This window comes from Ictalurus furcatus, chromosome 5 (assembly GCF_023375685.1).
Source record: "Ictalurus furcatus strain D&B chromosome 5, Billie_1.0, whole genome shotgun sequence".
NCBI classification, from domain to species: domain Eukaryota; kingdom Metazoa; phylum Chordata; class Actinopteri; order Siluriformes; family Ictaluridae; genus Ictalurus; species Ictalurus furcatus.
In genome coordinates, this window is record NC_071259.1 from 3,796,864 (window position 1) to 3,820,496 (window position 23,633).

At 43.2% G+C, this 23,633-nt stretch overlaps 1 protein-coding gene across 3 annotated transcripts in view; it reads left to right on the forward strand.

Moving 5' to 3' along the window:
- bmp1a (bone morphogenetic protein 1a) overlaps positions 1-23,633 on the forward strand; it is a 65,162-nt gene that overhangs the window by 1,622 nt on the left and 39,907 nt on the right. Inside the window, exons 1-4 of one of the 3 annotated variants that reach the window (XM_053624283.1) lie at positions 15,155-16,496; positions 18,898-19,011; positions 20,300-20,446; positions 21,089-21,206. In XM_053624283.1, coding sequence (XP_053480258.1) covers positions 16,352-16,496; positions 18,898-19,011; positions 20,300-20,446; positions 21,089-21,206 — 524 coding nt within the window. In that variant the 5' untranslated portion in view covers positions 15,155-16,351. Of the gene's footprint in view, positions 1-15,154; positions 16,497-18,897; positions 19,012-20,299; positions 20,447-21,088; positions 21,207-23,633 lie in introns of those variants that run through there. The other 2 variants (XM_053624282.1, XM_053624281.1) reach the window with 2 other exon arrangements.

The following is a 23,633-nucleotide window of genomic DNA, read 5'->3' on the forward strand; positions in this document are numbered from 1 at the left end:
GTTTGGTTTATCTTCATAGCGTTAAGTTTGTTTACAGCTTAAGTTGATGATGGTAAAGGATGTTGCTTTGTTATTTGATAGGGTACCCCCCCCCCCCCCCCACACACACACACACGCTCCCTCCCCAACAGGGTCACAGACTTCAGTCGTCTCCGTGATCTCGGCCTCTATTAACTTCTTTCCTGCTCCTGTCCTCCTCTCTGCGTCTTTTCCTCCCTCCCTCTCTTTCATCCTGCTCTTTTTCGCTCTTTCATGGCCCGGCTTTCTGCCTTGTCCTCATTTGCAGCTGAATGGGGGCCCTTGGCTGTTCATTTTTACGTTTTCACCCCTTGGAAAAAAAAACCCAACAAAACAAAACAGTGTCCCCTATTACGAGTGGCTGTGGGACAAATTGGTATTCTGGTCACGTGATGTCGGTTTGACCCATAGACACGCCAAAGACACTGAGATGAGAATTAAATTCTCGGGGTTGCTTTTTGATTGGTTCTCAGCAGGGATTTTTGTAAGTTCGTGCGTTTCCTCGGCAGCCGGATGTTCCAGGACGCTTACGTTCAGTCTTTTCTTAGCCGTGTTTGTCCGTAGGTTTGGCTTCGCATGCTCATCCTTGGCTACGTGCCAATCCGATGTGATGCTTAAGTCACGTTACAGCTTCGTAAGACATAAACACGTTTGTGTAAGTAGCCAAAAGCCTATGACGTTTACGCCGTCTTCTGTGTAAACAAGCACATCCTCGCTGAGCATCGCAGCCTCTCTGTCCTGATCGTGTAGGCAGCTTGACGTGTCCACTCAGAAGCTCAGTATTGCTAAATCTGCACCGATGACGCACGGGAAGAACTGAATTCTGAGTCTCCTAGCTGAGAGACCTGAACAGCGCAATAATTAAGGAGTAAAACATGATGGGGTGTGCCATTAAAGGAAAATAATTGGTTACTAATTTTAGGTTATTAATGCGTGACGGCAAACTTTTTATCTGTGTATAGTTACGTTTAATGTTCACGATGTAAGTTAGCTCCTGTTATCGCTTACGTCACGGCAGTCGTTACGTCGTTCTCTCACTACCCTCTCTCTTTTTTTTCGTCGATTTTAAAGTTCATAAATGTAGTCCGTATATGAATTTCGCGGGTGGGGGTTTTTTGTGATTGTTGTGGGCGAAAATGCCGCTTTTTTTGTTTGTTTGTTTGTTTTTTTGCGGAAAACTACTTGGACCGGTGAAATTGCGCTCGCACGAAATTGTTCTGTGCACTCTTTCCCAGCGATGTTCGTTTATTGGTAAATGAGACCTTGTAGCCGTACTCGTGCTCGACGCACGTGAATCGAAGAGTGCTTTAGCTGAACGCGCGTTACGGTGACGTCACATGACGCGTCTCGGCCCAAATCTGCGTCGAATTTGCGGCCATTTTGAAAAATGGCAAGCGCCTCCGAATATTGTGGAGCTTGCTCGGTTTTACGTCCGTTTTGACGCTCGTAAGATCTCGAAATCCCGGAGCGGAGGGACTGTAAAACAAACGAACAAAACAAACAAACAAACAAAAAAAACCTTGACCTTGAGGTCCTGAAGACTTCACCGTGGTGGAAAACTTCACCCTTGTGAAGCGCTGATGACTGACGACTCCTCGCAGAAAACCTCAGCATGCCAACAATTATGTGTTTCTATGTAAGCACCAAAATGTTTTTATAAGTTCCTGAGAACGAGTTGTTGCTATAGAAACGACAACGTATAAGAACGACCGCATTAATAGAAACCTGTGATTTTTAAATTACAGCCAGAACTGCTCTCAATCGACATCTGACCGAACAGATCCGCCAATTCGACAGCGTTTTGGTATGATAAACACTCGGCACGAGAGAATCGGAATCAGACCCTGCGCGTGTTTCGTTTCTTTTTCATTAGGTTCATCCCGTTGTCTTGGGTCTGAGGTTATTCCGTCCTTTCGTGTCTCTCCTGTCCCAGGAGGCTGATGGGAAAGTGCTTGAGAGTGTCCGTGCCACGGTGGAGGTTAGGACAGGGCAGCTCAGCGTTCTTGGCCATCGAAGCCCAGATGGCGTGCTTACACACACACTCAGGGTTGAGCGGCCCCGAGTTCCTCGTCTCCTGTTTGACAAACAGTCCTCGCACTTGCTGCTCATTGATCTGTTTGTGCAATAATGTTCCTGTGCTTTCAGAGAAACCAAAACAAGCACTAAAACCCCATTTCCTGGTGGGATTCTTGCTCCCTGTGGATTCAGTTGTCTTAAATGTAGCTTTTTTTTGCTGACCGACTGACTCTCATCCATAGTGTAGCTCAGAACTTGGCTTTCAACACATCTCGGATACTTCGCAAGTTACACTGTTTTGTCCTGGTTGCTATGGTGATGTGAACGTCATCCTGAACGTCTGAGCAGTGGTGGACGACGAGTTTTTTTTTTTTTTAATATCCGTCAGCCTGTATGTTTTTGTACACTTTTCCGGCCACGAGCTTCAGAATGAAGGTTGAAGGTTACGATCTGATTGGTTCTCCACACTTCAGGGACACAGCGAGCGTTTCTGGAGCAAGATCCAGTCACTGCATGTGAAAGAGTTGTGTATGAAGCACTTGGTGCAAAGTAAACCAAAGAATCTTGTGTGTTTGCTGACAGGCTAGCAGGAAAGGATGTGTGGTTGGTCAGCTGCCATGTCAGTCTCGTTGCTTTTTTTTCTGTGAAAGTATGTGGTTTTCTGCCGCGTTTACTCATGAAACATAGCAGGCTCTCTAGCAAAGAGAGTGAGACACAGAGAGATGTAGAGAGAGACTCCGAGAGACACATACAGTGAGAAAGAGACGTGCACAGAGGGAGGGTGAGAGAGAGAGAGAGAGAGAGCAAGAGAGCAAGAGAGAAAGACACACATACTGAAATACTTGGACACAGAGAGAGACATACAGAGAGGGAGAGAGAGAGATGCTTTGGTCACACTGTAAATATATATAGTCATGCTAGTAAAGAGAGAGAGACATGCATACAGAGAGAGAGAGAGAGAGAGAGAGAGACACACACACACGAGAGACAGTTCAGGCTGTTTTTGCTAAGCTAGAGGTTTAGCTTATGAGACTAGCATTGTCATAACTGTCACTGTATTTTTGATTTGTTTATTTATTTTTTTTTTTAAATAAAATTTTGAATACACATTTCTGTTATTTTGTTTTTCATCTTTATGGCTTTCGGCCTCTGTAAAGCTTTAAAAATAGTTTTTAAACATTTGAATCATCATGTAAGGTTATTACAAGTGAAGGTTAGTGAAGTCAGAGCTACATTATTAACATTTTAAAGATCGTGACCTGCTTTCATCTGTTTTGCAGATGTTCTCCAAGTGCTTGAGGAAATGGCACTTTAACACACAGACAGCACACACGTGCGCACACACACACACAATGCTTCCTGTCCCTATTTAGTGCTCTAGTTCTCAGACGCATGCACACGCACTCTTTCTTTCCTTGTGTGGTTTTCAATAATGGACAGAGGATGAGACACTTTGACCTGAAACTCTGTTACAGCGTTCACCCCAAAAATGTATTCCAGTCTTGTTGGTTTTCCTCCAGGAGCTCTGGGCACAGGGCAAAAAACCACAAGGGTGAGTAAGCTGAGGCTGGTGCCAGAGCGAGTGGCATCATGCAGTCTTACAGTTCTGCTGCTGTGCGAGAGAGAGAGAGAGAGACACACACAGGGCCTGAGATGGAGAGACACTGAGAGAGAGAGCCCCATGCATGAGAGAGATGTCCGAGAGAGGGAGAGAGAGATAGAGAGAGTCTCAATGTTTCTATATGGACGTTAATATGGTTATTCAGATTCTGATAAGTTTATACAAATACTAAACTAATGTTAATTTATAACAGTTCTTCGTTGCTGTAATGCTTTGGCAGTTCTGTACATATATACGGTCATGCCAGTAAAGCTTATTGAATTAAGTTGAATTGAATTGAGTCAGACGCACAGACACCGAGAGTTAGAGACACTGAGAGAGACAGATGCATAGAGAGGATTGAGACACAGAGAGACACACAGACTGACAGGAAGAGACATACATATATAGAGACAGAGACATGGAGAAAGACAGGGACATGGAGAGTGACCGAGGGAGACAGACATGTAGAGAGACATGGAGCGTGACTGAGGGAGACAGACATGTGGAGAGAGACAAATATTTAGAGAGTGACGGAGAGATAGACATGTAGAGAGACACAATTAGTGACGGACAGAGACACAGAGAGAGAAAGGCATGTAGAGAGACAGAAATAGTGAGAGACCGATATGTAGAGAGTGACGGAGAGACACAGAGAGAGGGGTGTGTAGTGAGACACAGAGAGAGAGAGACACACAGAGAGAAACATATATGTGGAAAGTGACTGAGAGACACAGAGAGAGACAGACATGTAGGGTGACCCACAGAGAGACAGGCATGTAGAGAGATACAGAGAGAGAGACAGACATGTAGAGAGTGACAGAGACACAGAGAGAGACTGACATGTAGAGAGGCAAAGAAAGAGACAGGTATGCAGAAAGACACAGAGAGACAGGCATGTAGAGAGACACTGAGAGAGACAGGCGTGTAGAGAGACACAGAGAGAGAGATAGGCATGTAGAGTGACCCACAGAGAGAGAGAGACAGACATGTAGAGAGACAGACATGTAGAGAGACAGACATGTAGAGAGACAGGCATGTAGAGAGAGACTGACGTGTAGAGAGACAGGCGTGTAGAGAGACAGGCGTGTAGAGAGACACGGAGAGAGACAGGCGTATAGAGGGACACTGAGGGAGACAGGCGTGTAGAGAGACACTGAAGGAGACAGGTGTGTAGAGAGACACTGAGAGAGACAGGTGTGTAGAGAGACACGGAGAGAGACAGGTGTGGAGAGAAACAGGCATGTAGAGAGAGACTGACGTGTAGAGACAGACGTGTAGAGAGACACGGAGAGAGACAGACGTGTAGAGAGACACGGAGAGAGACAGACGTGTAGAGAGACACTGAGAGAGAGAGACAGGCATGGAGAGACACGTAGAGAGACACGGAGAGAGACAGGCATGCAGAAAGACACGGAGAGAGACAGGCATTTAGAGAGAGACTGACATGTAGAGAGACAGACATGTAGAGAGACACAGAGAGACAGACGTGTAGTGAGACACGGAGAGAGACCGGCGTGTAGCGAGACACTGAGAGAGAGAGACAGGCATGGAGAGACACGTAGAGAGACACGGAGAGAGACAGGCATGCAGAGAGACACCGAGAGAGACGGACATGTAGAGAGACACGGAGAGACACAGACATGTAGAGAGACATGTACCCAGAGACAGTGAGAGACCGCAGTATAGAGAGGCACACACTGGAGAGACAGAAACAGAGCGAGTACGAAAGAGAATGGCTAAGTCTTATCCTTACGGTCAGGTTGTGTCTTCATGCTTGTGCACAGTGTTTAGAGTGACTGTGTCAGAGTCTGAAGATCTGCTGGAGGTTACAGGAAGCTGCCAGTTGGTGTTTGGAGTCCTCGGTGTGAACGAGAGAAACAGTGTGTTCGCTCTAGAGAGATTAGAGAATTAAATAGTAAATGTAAGCATTCCTTTTTCATTCCCAAGGGAATTGCAGCTGCATTCGCGAACTTAAGCTATTGTCCTCTTCTTGCTCGTTTGTCTGCGCCTGATATGGACTGCTGTGAGATAAAGACAGTAAAAAGGGAAACCTTAATTACCGCAACACAAGCTTCAATTCATTTCAGAGTTGTTTTATGTGAAATCTCAGCAAACGGAGCTCGACGTCTTCTGCTCCAAAAGCTGAATCCATAACAATGTAGGCCTGCAGGCTGGAACGCACTCCAGCAGCTCTGTAAAGATCACGCAGGATAAGGAGCTCGCAGTCGTGTTCTTGTTGATTTATAATCACGGCTAAAATCATTTCTACACTAAGTAAGGAATAAAACACACAAGGTCGTTTGGAGGTACAGTGAAGTTGGGGTTTTTTTCCCACTTCATGGAGTGTTCCTCTTGTATCAAAGCGTTTTGCCAGTTTGCGTTTGTTTTATTAATTGAAGAGCGACACGTCGTGCTATTTATCGCTTTATAGTTCCGTTTAATGCTGCGGGAAGTCTGGTATCCTGTTATCACTTACGTTATAGAACAGTTGTAAACGGTCGCCGACACTGGAGACTCCTTCCACAAATGCAAAATATGTGTCCTCATTGAAAACATCAACTATCTGTTGCTTAATAGCCATCAGAGAAGGGTTTCTTCTTCTTCTTCATCATCATCATCAGAGAAGGGTTTCTTCTTCTTCTTCTTCTTCATCAGAGAAGGGTTTCTTCTTCTTCATCATCATCATCAGAGAAGGGTTTCTTCTTCTTCTTCATCATCATCAGAGAAGGGTTTCTTCTTCTTCTTCATCATCATCATCAGAGAAGGGTTTCTTCTTCTTCTTCATCATCATCATCAGAGAAGGGTTTCTTCTTCTTCTTCATCATCATCAGAGAAGGGTTTCTTCTTCTTCTTCATCATCATCAGAGAAGGGTTTCTTCTTCTTCTTCATCATCATCATCAGAGAAGGGTTTCTTCTTCTTCTTCTTCTTCATCAGAGAAGGGTTTCTTCTTCTTCATCATCATCATCAGAGAAGGGTTTCTTCTTCTTCTTCATCATCATCAGAGAAGGGTTTCTTCTTCTTCTTCATCATCATCATCAGAGAAGGGTTTCTTCTTCTTCTTCATCATCATCATCAGAGAAGGGTTTCTTCTTCTTCATCATCATCATCAGAGAAGGGTTTCTTCTTCTTCTTCATCATCATCATCAGAGAAGGGTTTCTTCTTCTTCTTCATCATCATCATCAGAGAAGGGTTTCTTCTTCTTCTTCATCATCATCAGAGAAGGGTTTCTTCTTCTTCTTCATCATCATCATCAGAGAAGGGTTTCTTCTTCTTCATCATCATCATCAGAGAAGGGTTTCTTCTTCTTCTTCATCATCATCATCAGAGAAGGGTTTCTTCTTCTTCTTCTTCATCAGAGAAGGGTTTCTTCTTCTTCATCATCATCATCAGAGAAGGGTTTCTTCTTCTTCTTCTTCATCAGAGAAGGGTTTCTTCTTCTTCATCATCATCATCAGAGAAGGTTTCTTCTTCTTCTTCTTCATCATCATCATCAGAGAAGGTTTCTTCTTCTTCTTCATCATCATCATCAGAGAAGGTTTCTTCTTCTTCTTCATCATCATCATCAGAGAAGGTTTCTTCTTCATCATCATCATCAGAGAAGGGTTTCTTCTTCATCATCATCATCAGAGAAGGGTTTCTTCTTCATCATCATCATCAGAGAAGGGTTTCTTCATCATCATCATCAGAGAAGGGTTTCTTCATCATCATCATCATCATCAGAGAAGGGTTTCTTCTTCATCATCATCATCAGAGAAGGGTTTCTTCTTCATCATCATCATCATCATCAGAGAAGGGTTTCTTCTTCATCATCATCATCATCATCATCAGAGAAGGGTTTCTTCTTCATCATCATCATCATCAAAGAAGGGTTTCTTCTTCATCATCATCATCAGAGAAGGGTTTCTTCTTCATCATCATCATCATCAGAGAAGGGTTTCTTCTTCATCATCATCATCAGAGAAGGGTTTCTTCTTCATCTTCATCATCATCAGAGAAGGGTTTCTTCTTCTTCATCAGAGAAGGGTTTCTTCTTCTTCTTCTTCTTCTTCATCATCAGAGAAGGGTTTCTTCTTCATCATCATCAGAGAAGGGTTTCTTCTTCTTCTTCAGAGAAGGGTTTCTTCTTCTTCATCATCATCATCATCAGAGAAGGGTTTCTTCTTCTTCTTCTTCTTCATCAGAGAAGGGTTTCTTCTTCTTCTTCTTAATCTTCTTATTCATATTATTCTTATGCCTCTTCTTATAATTATTATTATTGAGGGTTTCTTCATCATCTTCTTCATCAGAGAAGGGTTCCTTCCTCTTCTTTTTCTTCTTATTCATATTATTATTATACTTCTCTTCTTCTTCTTCTTCTTCTTCTTATTATTATTGAGGGTTCCTTCTTCTTCTTCTTCATCGCAGAAGGGTTTCTTCTTTTCTTCTTCTTTATGCCATGTTTGGGTCTGTCTAGGCAATAATGTAATCTCATCCATTCAAGAACATTCTGTCCGAAATGGCTTGCTCGTGTCTAACGTAGTGTTGAGACATCATCGCCTTGTTTCCAGCTGTTCGAATACAACGTGACGTGAGTGAATTTGAGCAGAACCACCTGTTTTTGGGTTGTGCTCCCTGACTGAGCGGCATTTCTGATTCTTCCGGTCCTGTCGAGCATTCCTAGCTCATTTTACCCATCATCCCTTTTTACGTCTTCTGAAGTTTTCATTTACTCTTGAGAGAAGTAACGTAATGACCACCATGTCCTGGCACTTGCGCAACGGCATTTCCTGTTTGACTGGACGCTTCCGCAAGGGATTCACTCTCAGCTGTGTAGTTATGTCAGCCTTTTACAGTAAATGTTGCCGGGCCTGTACGGTGAATAAAAATGACCCGCGAATGACGGGGTTGCGTTGAGTAATGAAGATTTGTTGGATGTAGTAAACAAGCTGAAGTAAGAACAACCGTCACACCACAACATCTGGCTCTCCTTCCAGGTACTAGGATTAATTTGAGCTTGGGGTTTGCTTGTGAGTCACGAAATGCTTTACTGGAGCCAGTTCTAAGAAACGGAGGAAATGGATTACAGTTAGCTTCCCTTCTTTTCTTCACGTTTGACTCGTCGTCTTTTCTAAACAACCGGAGAAGTAGCAAAAAGAGCATGCTTTGTTTGAGAAACAAACCATATAATCATTGATATGGGAACGTTTCTGAGGGAGATGTTTATATAACACATATATTTATACATTGTCTGTGTTTGTAACAGTCTGTAGGTTTTCCGCCATGGGAAAGTCCTCAGGACAGAAGACGTCGCACTTTCCGGTTTCTCGGAAATACATGACAAGCTGCCTTGTTTTTTTTTTTTTGCTTTGTTTTTGTCTTATTAGCTTTAAAAGAGAGAAAAAAGAGAGGCTGGCTAGGCTAGTCCTTGACGTATTGCTATGGTATAAGAGGAATAAAACACTTGTTTTTATCAGAAACCGTCCACGTGGTAACGCTAGCTCTGCTTCATCACCCCCCCCCCCCCCAAGTGTTTTAAAATCTACACATGGTATAAGCAAGCAAATTGATGAAAAAGAGAGCGAAGGAGATTTCTACAGACTGTAAGTTATTCAGCGCGTGCCAGCTTTGGCCAGTCCAGAGGTCTGAGACTGGCCGGGCCGTGTCTGCGTCGGCCAGCTGACGTGACAGCAGGTCATTCAGGGTTCTCTTGGCGAACTCGACACAGTTTGTTTACACGGCTTAGAGCTGCCGGGACTCCCTCGAGCTGATCCGGGACCAGTTTTTTCCAGCCGCTGCTTGAGACTAGGATTAGGACCGGAGATCTGAACCATGTGTGTAGCCTCTAAGAGGCAGTCGTACCTGGTCAGCATTTAGAAAAACAGTTGGTTGCAAAAGTTTGTATACCCTTAGGGCAGAAGAATCAAGAAGACAAACACGATGCATTGTCTTGAAGAGAAAGAGGGGGGGAAAAGAGCGCTTTTAAAAAAAAACAAAAAAAAAAAAACCTGGTGAGGGAACGACATGTTTATAGCTGCTATAGTGATAAGAGGTCCTAACTTTTCTCACAAACGATCCACAACGTTAAATGTAACTTGAAATGGTAAAGAGCACAGCGTGTTGTTTATTAGTCATTTTTAAAAAAATTGGATCAATAAAAAGTGGTTAAATAAAGTAAAAAGCTTTCCTTTCCTCCACTTAAAAGCCATTAGGAGGTCCACTGTAAGATAGGCGTGTATGTTTTTAAATGTTTTTAAACTCCTGGATAAAGGAGTAAGAGAGAACATATTCAGAAGATGGCGTGTGTTCTTGTTTTTAAAAAAAAAAAAAATTATACAAAGCTATATAAATAAGCTTGTCAGTAAATCTTCTCTTGCATCCTGAATCCAAGCTCACACCTCAGAACACATCCACTGGGACAGAAAGACTCCTTCAGGCTGTATGGTTGCATTTATTTTTTTTTATCTGACAGATGAGAACTCTGTATTACAACGATGATGTATCACAACACATGCTTTCCGTAAGTCTTGGATTAGACGTGGCATTGGTCAGGACTTTAATTACGTAAACGAATCCGTAGCGCGTCTGAATGACTAGGTTTTCCCCTTAACACCCGTCTTATTCCAGCACAGACTCAGCAGGGCCCTAAAAACACTACGCAGACCCCTCTGATCAAGCATATATATATATGTGTGTGTGTGTGTGTGTGATTAAATCGGAATAAAAAACAGACATTCCTGTCTTGCAGTGCAAAAGTTTACACCCCTGCGGTTCCTAACTGGATAACTCTCTACACTGACTAATTCACTCATCACGCGCGTAAATTCCCATGCGTGGACGCACACCATGCAAGCCGGAGGATTTTCCCGTTCTCTACATCATTACAGAAACTAAAGAGAGCGCAATGGCTGGTAAATTAAATTGATTCTATTCTTCCCGCGCTAATCTACGTCCTACCGAAACACCGTTTCGGTCAAGGGTAAGAATATCGCAGTAGTGCATTTTCGGCTAAACGAAGACGGGCGCCGTGCGGTTCGTTAGCAAGAGCAATATGCTTTGTCGTCCGTGGGGAAACAACCCCGAAAGCCATGGGACTGCACAAATTCGCTCACCTCTTTTACAGCTAATTAGAGCCCAATAATTAGAGTGCGAACTGACAGGGGCTATGATTCGCAGCGTCAGCCCGAGCTGTGAAAGAAGCCGCCTTCGAGACGTATTCGCTTTACACGCGAGAGAATTGAATGTATGGTATGAGGTGTTGTGTGACAGCGATACTGATAACAAGTACACCAATAAATACCACTGTCGGACATTTATCTCACTGTGTTTTTAAAACACAAACAAAATCGCTTCATATATATATATACATATACATATACATATATATATATATATATATATATATATATATATATATATATATATATATATATATATATATATATTTTACGAGCATCAGTTTGAGTAAATCCGTGATTAAACCCGTCACCTGTACGTTTTATATGCGAACAGCCCTGAAAGTAAAATTTGTAGGCAATTAAATGTTGCCCACTGGGTTACTCCAAGACTAGCACTTTTGCTAAGACTTTAACGGCACAGTATTAATGGTTCATTCCATTGTACTGTTGAAACATTGTGTAACGTTCCATCCTTGATGTAAACAGGTACTTTTTGCATGTCAGCCATCTCATCTCGTGACACATGTGATACATTTAAAATCTCATCGGGTGTCAGAAACGCACACGTGTTTAAGTTTGGTGTCGGATCAATAGCTCTTTGTCTTGGCAGTAATTGGGTTGTTCTGCAGTAGTGGGGGTGTTTTTGCCGGACCGACGTCAGCCAATTTTCTGACCCCCTGCTGGCTTCACGACACCTGATTCCATTTACGAGCGTGTGTTTGTGCATACGCGAAGCAAGTTCTGCCTCGTGTTTTGTCAGCGTGCTGTATATGCCTGCCTCATGGGTCTCAGACATATGTAATGTGTTAAAACAATTAGTCCGTGTGGCGGGATAAAAACAAGCCGAGGTGCTTAAAGAAGAGATATATTATAGAAAACCAAAACAAAAGGGATTGGCACTAATGGTCCCCGAGTTCTTTTATCGATAGTCCGTATGTCACCTTTAAAGTCTTTTGACAGCGGCTGGAAGGAGTTGTCAAACAACTTCTAAATGACAGCCACCTCTAGGGTCATGAGGTTTCCGCAGCCGTCTTTTCTGCCCTCTGGTAGTCTATTAGTTCGGCCGTCTTTAGTCCACCCCCTTGTCACGACTCTTTCTTTCCCTGGTGTCGCTCTGAGAAGCCCTAAAGGCGCAGAGTGTTTGCTGTGGAATAATTCTCCCTCCCCAGGGATTCATCCAGGGCCTGTAAGCGTGTGCTCGTACAGCTCTGATAGCCCGGGGTTCGGCCTGCATCATTAGGAAATGCTGAATTAAGGATTTACTGAAGAAGGGCAGCTGGAGCTGCTTTTTTTTTACGTTCCAGACGAGCAAGTTTACAAGACGCGCTCATCCTCATGATGGGGAGCGACAGACAAGGACCATAATCAAAAACAAGAAAGGCTATTTTCAGTGTGAGAGCCTGCAATTACTATGATTTGAGTCAAAACCTCAAACATTCCAAATTTAAAGTAGGATATACAGAAAAATTGCAGCCAGCTTGCACAAGCAGGGAACAGGCTTTGAGTTGCCTGTAGCTGTCGGCCTTTATTTTAGTGATGGATGAAATCCAAACTCTGGTGCTTTTGTGATCTGTGATGATTGACCCACCTCTGTCTCCTAATACACGGCAGCCATTCGGATGCAAATGTTGCGTTTGTATTTAATGAGGCTTAACAGGAGTAACTGGTATTGTCATGCGCGAGCGACTTGTAGTCTAACTTGGATCACTCGGTGAGTAGGTCCGTCCTTCTCGCCCACACCTACTTTCCCCCCGCGTTCCCAGCAATCTACCTCAAAGACGTCAATGGGGGTAAAAGAAAACCTCTTGTTTAATGGGCGGCATCTCTAAGTACCTGTCTAGACTGCTCACGTTTATGCTCATGGGTAATGTAAACCACTCTCAAGGTGTGAGTGGATGGCTTTTGTTTCTGTTCGGAAGCAGCCGAGAAGACGACAGCAGAGATTGTGCGAGAAATAAACCGTAGCCAGTGAGTGCAAGTGACCTGAGGTGAAGGAAAGTGCTGCCAAAGACATCAGGTGTTCTGCCTTGCAGAACGTCGCGCCAACAACATTCTTCAAGCGCTTTCCCTCGAACTCTAAGATAATTTGCTCGATCTCTTCAGATCAAATTCCACCTCTGTCTGTTGGTGTTTGCATCAAAGGTTGCATTATGCCGATGATCAGCGCTTCGATACGGCGTTATCCAAGTCGAAACATGTTATCCGGGTGCTGAATCTGGTTTCTTTTGCAAAGGAACTGCTCAAAAGACATGCATATGTTTTAATCCACGCCAAAACAAACTCTCCTCATCGTAATCACCGTCTACTGAATGATGGGGTGCTATCCTTTTTGCTTCAGGAAGGTAAGATATGGTTAAACGCCAGCCGTCCGTGCTCCAGAATGAGGTTCCTCGTTCTATACTACTCTCAATCATGAAATCTGGCGAAATGAAATCCACGGTTAAGCTGCAGCTTTTGAATTGTTTTATAATGAACGTGTCTGGAAAGCAACCAAACGGACCATCTGCCGCTCCACTGCCTTTCATAAAACGCTTCATGCGCCGTTTCTTTGCGAGGTATTTATTTAAGTTCATTAGCTCATGGCCCTGATTGGATTTGTTGCTCGGTGTATTTTCAGGGCAATGAATCACCTCATTCTTGGGCTTTGTTTTGCCGAGACACGTCCGATCTTTCTTGTAACTGAATGTCAGGACTTTAGTTACCATGGTCAAGGGCTGTGGCTGAGGGGATTAACGCAAAAAAAAAAAAAAACCAACAACACTGTGTCACCACGACAACCGTGCAGAAAGAAAGCGAGGACGGACTGGTGTTGGGCTGCCTGCTTTTTTGCGCACTTGTTTTCTTCGGGCTTGGCCCCGGACGGAGAACAATTACATGGCAGATTAGGAGCTTGGCCACAGTTGAGATATGCATTACGGGGGTGTTACTTATTGGGAGGGATGGATTGAGGTTCCCTGGAGAGTTCTGGAAAAAAACAGACCGTGTTATACAAGCGGACATTTCTATCATCGTGATGTGTGGTTCTGTTTCCGCCTGGGTAGTGGCATTGACTCTGAAATCTGTAGATGTTACTCACTCGTGAATTCAGACTAACAAAAGTGAGCAGGTGGGTTGAACTTTGGCGAGTGTTTGTTGGGGTTATTTTGTTGAAGCGTTGCTAGGATGTGCATCCCCTTTTATTTATTTATTTTTTTTTTTCAGTTCGGCTCTGGCACCCACATTAATGCAGTACGCAACATATTTGTCACAGTTAAATGTTTTATCTGAAGGATTTTGAATTCGAGACGCGTATTCTTATCATCCAAGGTTTTTACTATCTGGTTTCGAGAATTATTCAGGGCCTGTGCGCTTGACCAGAAAATCTTGAATTCGTTTCTCTTCTTGGCTTTCGCACAGGACTCTGTCCTTGCTGTCATCAGCGCCTTCCTGATCACGTTTCTCCGGGGTGAAATAAGTTTGGAATATCTGTGGAATTTCCTTCTGTGGTGTTACCCTTGTGTTCGGCTACAGACGTGCGGTAATCTTCTAACTCGCGTTGGTTTTCAGCCACTTATTTCAATCCTGCTGCTCTTGGAGCGGAGCTAAGAGGGACTGGATGAATCGAGGAGGGAGAAATTTGCCCGGCTGGGGTTAATGCCACAATTGGTCTCCTCGCTTGCTTCGGCGCTTTCGACCACTGGTGGAAAGCGTTGGGTTTTCCTCTTGATTTATTAATGGTGTATGCGGTAGAATTCTATAAGGATTTTAGCTCTCTCGTTAATTAAAAGTAAATAAGAGGATGCTTTGGTCTGCCATGTATGTTTAAAGGTGTGTCTGTGACGAGTCTGGTCTTGCTGGAAGAAACCTGCATGTGCACTCCGTTACTCCTGTACCCTTTTGGGACTTTTTCAGAGTCCCAGTTAGAAACGCACGAGCTGCTTTGGTGTCACGATGCCTCTCGTTTCAGACTCTTCAGACTTTCCTTCTTTATTCGTCTCTTGCCTTTGTTTTGACAACCTTAAAACCTAGCTATCTTAGCGCTATTCAGATTAGGAGCGATCTCGAACCTTCCCAGCTGCCCACATCGGGATTAGCCATGATCCACGGTGCCTGTCTTTCTTGGCACGCATGCTAGAATGCAGAAGCAAAACCCTGTCATTTTCAGGCCTTTCAGCCATATTTAGTGAAGGTTTGCTTTCAGGCAGACCTCAGTGAAGCAAAGTTGGTCTGCAGGCTCTGAGATGAGCTTCCCAGGGCGTATTTTTTTTATTTTTTTTATTTTTTTTGGATTTGATGACTAAAGAAAGTGTGTGTATGTGCTTGGATGAGTTTAACAGCAGACACTGGCAATAAAGGTCATTTTTTTTTTTTTTTTTTTTTTTTTTTTTTTTTTTGGTACAGGAAACTACAGGTCTATTCTACACCCTCAGGCAGGGGGTTGTTGGATGGGCAGTAGGTGGTTTTGACGGTGCCTGTCTACACACACACACACACACACACACAAACACACAGATTCCATTAAACTCTGCATGCATGTTGGTGTTAAAACTTGTAAAAAGAAACAAGCTTCCTGAAAATCCTGCTCCAGTATGTGTACCTGCACCCACGCATTGCCACTGGCATACACCATTTACTAAACCACCTCATAACTACATCTCCTGCTCATAAAGCGCTGATCTCCACCTTCTTGCTCTCATTAAATTCAGGAATGCATTCTACTTCCCAGGCATTTGCTGACTAAACCACTGTTTATCTTAGGTCTTTTATCTAGTCCATCTTTTGTTTGGGTACCATTACTGAAAGGATCTGGCAGCTGATTTGAACTAGGTATGAAGAATCACAAATAAACAAGACTAGGCAAGCCTTGCAAACGCTGCCCATGGGGAATGCTGACTGTGGAGAAACTTAAAACCTTTCACCGTTGACTTTCTGCCCTTTGGGGATTGAGAACGTAACGATCAATTTTGGTCTTTTCGGAGCTCAGACGTTTATGGAAACGCACGAATATTTAGGTTTGAACACAAACGAGAGCACGCACCTCCCATAACGGTACTAGCTAGCTAGGTAGCTAGATGTTCAAGTTAGCTAATTCACTCGATTCTTAATTCCTCGATGGGTTCTATCCACCTTCGTCATTCGATTATGGTAGGATCTCATTATTTATTAAAGAACGTTATTATTTTACGTCATTTTATTTTGCGTCAGGTTTACTGTCGTGAAATGTCCGTGAGACAGGTTACTTCCTGTTATCATTTCCATACTTATATACCTATACACTCATATCTGCTATAAACAGTCGTTCCTTCACGTCCTCCTTTCTGCTTCATCTGTTAACCGCAAAGCCTTCCTTCCATCCTGGTGACTCAGTGGTACAGAGAACTCGTCCCGGAGACTCCTTCCACAAATAAAACGCTTTTAAAACCGAATTAAGAACGTAACAGAGAACTAAAACTTGAGATTTAACTGGGGGAAAAACCGGACAATAGAACCAGCAGCGATACTCTGATATATTGGTGACGAGAACCAGAAATATCTTTTCACTTCAATAATACATTCTGTTTTCCCTTAGAGCTTTTGAATGTTTTCGAGCATTTCTAAGAAAATTGTATTCTTCAAAAATGATGAAAGGCCAGAAGGAGGGAACGTGGTCAGCAGCTCCTTTTGGCTTCCTGCGAAGAAAAGGAAAAAAAAAAAAATCCTATCCAGATGTTCAAGATTAAAAGGTATTTTCAGTTATCAGAGCATATTTCTCCTTCTATTGCACCATAGTTCAGGTTTGAGGCCCATCATCTCTCGTGCTTTTATTTTAACACTCGGACTTTGGTTCCAAGTGATTTTCCAAACGTGATTTTGTTCGGAATGTCACCTTGTGAAACGCTGAGGTTTCGGCGTTTCTCTGATGAAATCTTCTATGTCCTTTTCATTCGAGAAGGTCTAGAGCAGTTGAGACGTGACTTACATTTGACAAACTTTATGGGAGAGCCAAAACAAACGTTGACCACACTTTGGCCTGGCTGCGCTGAGCCGAAAATGTGTCCGAGACTGGCTGAATTAATGAGTTAAGTGCTGTGATGATGTGTAATAACTATACTTCACCCCCAAAGCCTTACGTACAGTACACCCAGTCTCATTCCCAGACCTTTTTATCTTCTGTCTGGGCGTCTCTGTTGGAGAGCTCCGAGTTTAATCCTCCGTTTCCTGTGGCAGAATCTGAGATCGTGGCACGCAGAGGCTTTTGCTATTTGGTCATATTTTCAGGATCCGAACAAAACTGTACGTTTGTGAAATCATTAACGTAAATCTGGCTCGTTTAAATTTCAGTAAAAACCAGTACGGGAGTTCTGTTGTAAAGCAGACCGGGTTTACGCACGGTACGGCTGCCATGTTAGGGGGCGGGGCTTAATGTTACTCTGAGAGCTTCTTGTTTTACAAACTGTAGATGTTTGGGGGGGGTCATTTGGAAGAAATAAAGTAAATAGCCTAGCCTGACAGCTTTACACGGACGTTCACCACCTGCAACTTTCATGATGCGTTAACTCTCGCTACGGTTTCAGTACGTGACTCTTTGTGATTTATAATTCCTTCATTCGGTTGTTGGAACGAACATCCCTGAGCTGTGATGTGAGATTCGTTTAATTCTAGGGCTTCTATGCAATTCAAATTATAATTACAGTTATAATTACAGCCTTGCAGAATCTGCAAAATGTGAATAATTAATAATAATAATAATAAAAAAAAGAGGGCTCATAAACATTGCTTTTTTTTTTTCTTTCCTATGCCCTGAAGAAGCGATTTCACATAACAGATGTCTACATCCAGTCCTCAAGACGCAATAATAACTGAATTTACGCAAACGAACCAGTTCGAAAGCTTACACACGCTCGATTATTAATACTGTGTGTCGTTACCTGGATGATCACCGACGTGATGTTTTTATGTTCTGTGAGAGTTCTTCACGAGTCCCTTGATCGTCCTGAGCAGTTAAACCGCCCACCGTTCTTCAGAAAAATCCTCCAGGTCCGGCACGTTCTTTACTTTTCCAGCATCTTCTGCATATTTGACTCCTTTCCAACAGCGTCTATATGATGTTGAGCGCCATCTTTTCACACTGAGGACAACCGAGGGACTCGTACAGGACTATTACAAAAGGTGCAAACATTCACAGATGCCCGAGAACGCAACACGTTACGTTAAGAGCCGGGGGGGGTGTAAACTTTTGAACAGGATGGTTGGTGTATGTAAACTTATGACCTCAACTGTATAATTATATTTCTATCACCGTGCTGTTAAATACTCAGTCCTGTTTGGTTTGCTGAATAATTTTCGAGAACACGATACACACACAAACACATCTCCTATTGGCTTTAATATGGCAGTGTTGGAGGCGGTGTCTGAAATTTCCCAGTTTGCCTGAAGGACGTTTGCAGGAGACGTACGTCTCCGTTGCTGCTGCTCTTTCTGAGGTTATTTCAGAAATGAGTCCCTGATGAGCTAATTAAAGTCTATATGTACATTTTTATTAAGGTCAGTGCGGCACTGCAGAGAGACGCAACACATTAAAATCACCGTGCATGATTTATTTAAGTTAAGCGATGAACCCATATACGGCGTCTCAGACGACCGCTGCGAGACTCGATCTGCGAAAGCATGGCGGACGTTTCTGATTGGTGTTTCAATCAAAGGCATTTCATACAACAGTCTACTTGTGTGTGTATTACATTTATTCATTCGTGTGTGTGTGTGTGTGTGTGTGTGTGTGTGTGTGTGTGTGTGTGTGTATTACATTTATTCATAAATGTGTGTGTGTGTGTGTGTGTGTGTGTGTGTGTGTGTGTGTGTGTATTACATTTATTCATTTATGTATGTATGTGTATGTATGTGTGTATGTATGTGTGTGTGTATGTGTGTGTGTGTATTACATTTATTCATTTATGTATGTGTGTGTGTGTATGTATGTGTGTGTGTGTATGACATTTATTCATTTATGTATGTGTGTGTGTGTGTACATGTGTGTGCATATGCATGTGTGTGTGCCTATGTGTGTATGCGTGTGCGTATGTATGTGTATGTTACCTCCAAGAGCAGCAACATTAAATGAAACACGCTATGATTGGTGTATTGCAGTGGCCTATCTGGGGGACATCGCGCTGGACGAAGAGGACATGCTCATGTTTAAAGTGGACCGCATTGTGGACGCCGTCCAGAAAACGGTGATAAACCTGAACCGCACACACACGGGTAAGTGCGTTTAAAGCCCGGAGTGACGCCTTTACACGTCATAAACATCTCAAGCTGGAACATCTGCGTTAGAACGTCTGCTCTTTTCACATACGTCCGTGCCGGCGTAAATGCCTACGCTGTGTGGCTTTTTTAAGATGTTTTTATTTTTTTACAGCAGCCACACAGCAGCAATTTGCAACGAGTAGCAACATAAGCAGCACTGAAAGCATGTAGAAAGATGTCTTAAGCAGAAGAGATTACTGCTCCAGCTGTATGGACCGTCGGACCATAATTTCCATACACAGAGTCTGAAATCTCAACTAATTGTGGCTTATAGAGGAAGAAATTTAGCCAGGCAGCTGATTTGTCAACGTACTTAAGGATAATTATATGAGAGAGACAATCATGGTGATGCATGGACGGAGGACGGAGATCTTTGCGCTCTGCGGTTTCTCTCGAAACTGACAAGCTGCATTTTTTTTTTTTTTGTCTTATTAACTTAAAGAGAGACCGATGAAAGAACTACTGTTTAGTTTATACATGACGTTTATAAAAAGTGATAGCAGGACCTGACTCGTTTGTGTGGACGTCCCGCAACGTAAAACGTAACAATACATGGATAAAAAGTATGACTCCAGTGCTCGGGAGACGACTGAGCAGAATGGCCATGCTGTCTGGGTGGGAGGAGCATACTCTGTCTCACCTGTCAATCATAGTGACACTAGCCAATCATCCCAAAGCCAATCTGTATGAGGAAGAAGGCAGATAGCGCTTTTCTCCGGGTTGAAAAGATGTGTGTCTTAGAGGAAGAACATGTTAGCCTTCATTCTCCCTGGTTGGTAGCTGTTGTATGGTAGGGGAGCGCTGTCTGGCTCGTGGGTGTGGACAAATTAGGGAGTAAACTACGGGGGGAAATAGTCGTGTGAATCCATTCTTTTTACAATAAACAATTGGAATAGTTGGCAAATTGCTGTGGTGTAAAGGGATAAAAACATCTCACTCGAGATCACGGTGTGATTTCCGGCAGCCTGAAAGTCACTCTGCGATAGTGTGCACAAATGAATACTTCCGCGGGGCAGGTATTACATTTATAGAAGCTTCTTTCCACCTGTTGAAGCCAAAATTATACAATATATTTATTATATTAAGTCTTAGTAGTTGAGAAATGAAGTAAACCTGATTATTCTCTCAACTTTAAAATTCTATAGACTGTCAAAAATGAACACGATTTCATTAGTGAACCTGATTGGTTGTTGTTGTTGTTGTTGTTGTCCCCCCTCCCCATTTTTACAAATGAAATGAACAGCAGGTGTGTTATCCAATGACACGAGCCCGAACGCTGCCAGGTCCAATCAGCAGGCTGCACGGCGAAGGAAGAGGGCGGCGACGTCCCGCCCTGAGAGGGTGTGGCCTGAGGGTGTCATCCCTTACGTCATAAGCGGCAACTTTAGTGGTAAGTGTGTTAATTAATAAGCTCTTTTAATAAGGTGCATGTGTGCGTACGTGTAGATACGCGTGTCTATTTTAATTAGCAATGGTTTCACGTTACTTTCACGTTACTTTGCATACTTTACAGTATGCAAAGTTTCATTTCATGAACCTTAATCACATGAGAATGAACTCCGTGCTCGAGGTCTCGGGTGTGTGTTATAACGAAGAGGACGCTAGATTTTTATTTGGAGTTACACAAGAGGAGTTCAGTGGTGTTTAGTCACCACATGCCTGCCCCGTTAAGTCAAATACTTGTGGTGCTACGGTTCGGGGCACAATCGTGGGTTATGAAAGCGTTCAGCTTCACTTTATATTATATTATATTATATTTATATTTCTATAGGACTGCAGCTCAGGGTTTGGACTTGGCTTGTGTGTCTCACTGCAGCTCATTAAAGTCCGAAAATGTAGCTGAAAGTGTTTATCTGTTTAGTCAAAGACTAATGCCAGACTTCTCTTCTTCTCTTCTCTTCTCTTCTCTTGGTCTCTTTTCTTCCCCCATAAGGAACAAATTAATGCAGAGAATGTAAAAACCTCATCTGTGAAGTTCATGTAAATATCTCGTGTGTGTGTGTGTGTGTGTGTGTGTGTGCGCACTGTGCAGGTAGTCAAAGGGCCATATTCAGGCAGGCGATGAGACACTGGGAGAAACACACGTGTGTGACGTTCATCGAGAGAACCACAGAGGACAGCTACATCGTCTTCACCTACCGGCCGTGTGGGTGAGTGCAAACACAAGTGTTAGTGTGCGAGTGTGTGTGTGTGTTTGAGAGAGAGAAAGAGCACAAGTGTTAATGTGTGTGTTTTTATAAAAGGCACGTTATTTTTATTTCCTGGACGTATGTGCATGACTGAAGCTGTTTCAGCTATTAGCTGGAAGAAACAATACGTGAACAGGTGTGTGTATGTGTGTGTGTGTGCTTGTGTGCGCTTCCACAGTAGGGGTACTGGAACCTTTGACTCTTTCAGGAAGAAATGGTGCTCACTCACTCGGTGGGCGACCATCCTTTCACTCTTCTTTCACTGCTTTCATTCCTTTTCACTCGCTTCTTCCTGATTTATCGCCTAAGTGCTTTTCCATCCATCCTCTTCCACATGGCTATTGTTCTGCTTTTCCTTATCCTCCTTGTTTGCTAGACATATGTGTGTGTGTGTGGGTGTCAGGCTAATAGCCACCCTGCTGTCTTGTCTCATTTGAACACCACTGCACATTTGTTAAAGTCCATCCACACACACACCTACACACACACACACACATCATGTGTCACGAGTTCAGATTTGAGATTCTTCAGAGTGCAGTCTTTTTCTCTGCCTCATTATTTTCACCTCAGCCCCTGGTTTGGCTGCTTTGGCCTGGCGTGATGTTACCGAGCCATAAATAATAGTAATCTTCATCTGCAGCAGGCCATATGTTTGCAGCAACTCCAGCAATAAAATCTCCACAAAGGAAACTTTTCCATTACAGGAAAGCAGGAAAAACCTGTTTAAACGAATGAAAGTGAAGCAAGAAACGGCGTCTCAAAGAGCGCCGACCTGCTGATCTTGATTATATAGATAATAAAGGAGACTTTTAAAATAATTTTGATGAGCTCGGTGTGTAATTCATTCCAATGGCGGCTCATTCGTCGAGTTATTCTTGAACCTAGTGGTCGAAAATGGGAACTGCAGCAAGCAGGAATTCGATTTGAGGCAAAAGTATTGAACGTAACTTTTCCAGAAACGAACAGAAATCTACAACGAGGAAGAAGAAAGACACTCTGAAACTGAAAACATCTAACATGGTCTTCGGATAAACTGCATTCCTCGTTAACAGTTTTCGTTTACGTTTTCAAACTTTACGCTCCGCAAGTTTACGTTCGCCATTATGGCACAAATCTCACATGTGGGCGGGGCTTAGCAGCGATTTACTCTCGTCGGCTCGTGAAATTTGGATCGACAGCTGCCTGATCTGGAAGTAGAGACTTCAGTGTCACGGATTTTGGAGAGTTCTGGATGCGGTTCTCTGAAATGACTAACTTACTTAGTCAGTGTATTAGTTTGTAATTAATATTTGAGGTTTGAGGAGTCTCATACCACAATTTTTTTTTCGAGATGAGCTCTCAGGAGCAGCACGGAGCGTCATCGTCATCATCATCATCATCATCATCGTGACCCTCCTCTTTAGCCGGACACTCGTGCTGTCGATCCAAATCTCATTAGCCAATGAGGTAAATCGCTGTTAAGCCCCACCCACACGTGAGATTTGTGTCAGAATGGCGAACGTAAACTTTGCGGCGCATAAACGAAAACTGTGGAGCACTCTGGCAGCGCGTTCATACACCATGATTAGCGAAAACAAAGCTTGGAGAACTTTTCAACAAAGAATGGTGTTTATTTGAAGACCATATTATATTTTGTTGACTGTTTTCAGCATCAGAGTGTTTCTCTTCTTTCTCATTGCATATTTTTGTTTGTTTATTGAAAAGTTACGTTCAATACTTTTGTCACAAATTTAACTCTGTATAGTTAATAGAGGCCCATTGGGGTGGGAATCACACTGCCCCATGCTACATCCTACTTACCATGGAAGTGGGACGTCAGACCTCGGAATGACCGTTTTTGTCAACTTCCACACAATCGAGCTGGGGGAAAACGAACCATGGATGGCTTCATGTTCATCTTTTATTAGCAACAAGCTAGCCATCTAACTGTAATGAGTGATGTATATGTTCCATCTCAAAACAGCAGACTGTATCGTCCGCGTTATACATTTAACAAACGAATATATCTGTATGTAGATTGATTTAAAGTCAGTAATTGTACCTACAGTATAACTGATGTACAGATAAGAAGATAAGACGCGTGAGCAGGCGTGTTGATTAGACGTCACTTCCTGAACTGTCCCGAGTTCCTGGGTAGGAATTCCCAGTTGTGTGGGCGCTTTTTTTTTGGCTTTTCCTGGTCGAATTAGTTTTTGTAAGAAGTCACGATCTCTAGTCGAATGCAGTGTTAATAACAGGGTTGCCAGGGTTGTGGTTTTCACTCCAAATTGGGCCATGTTTAAAAATACCCTGGACGTGGTGTCCCACACCTTATCCCAGGAAACCCAGGGCATAGGCTTCAGGTTCCCCCGTGACCCTGTGTAGGATATGCGGTATGGAAAATGGATG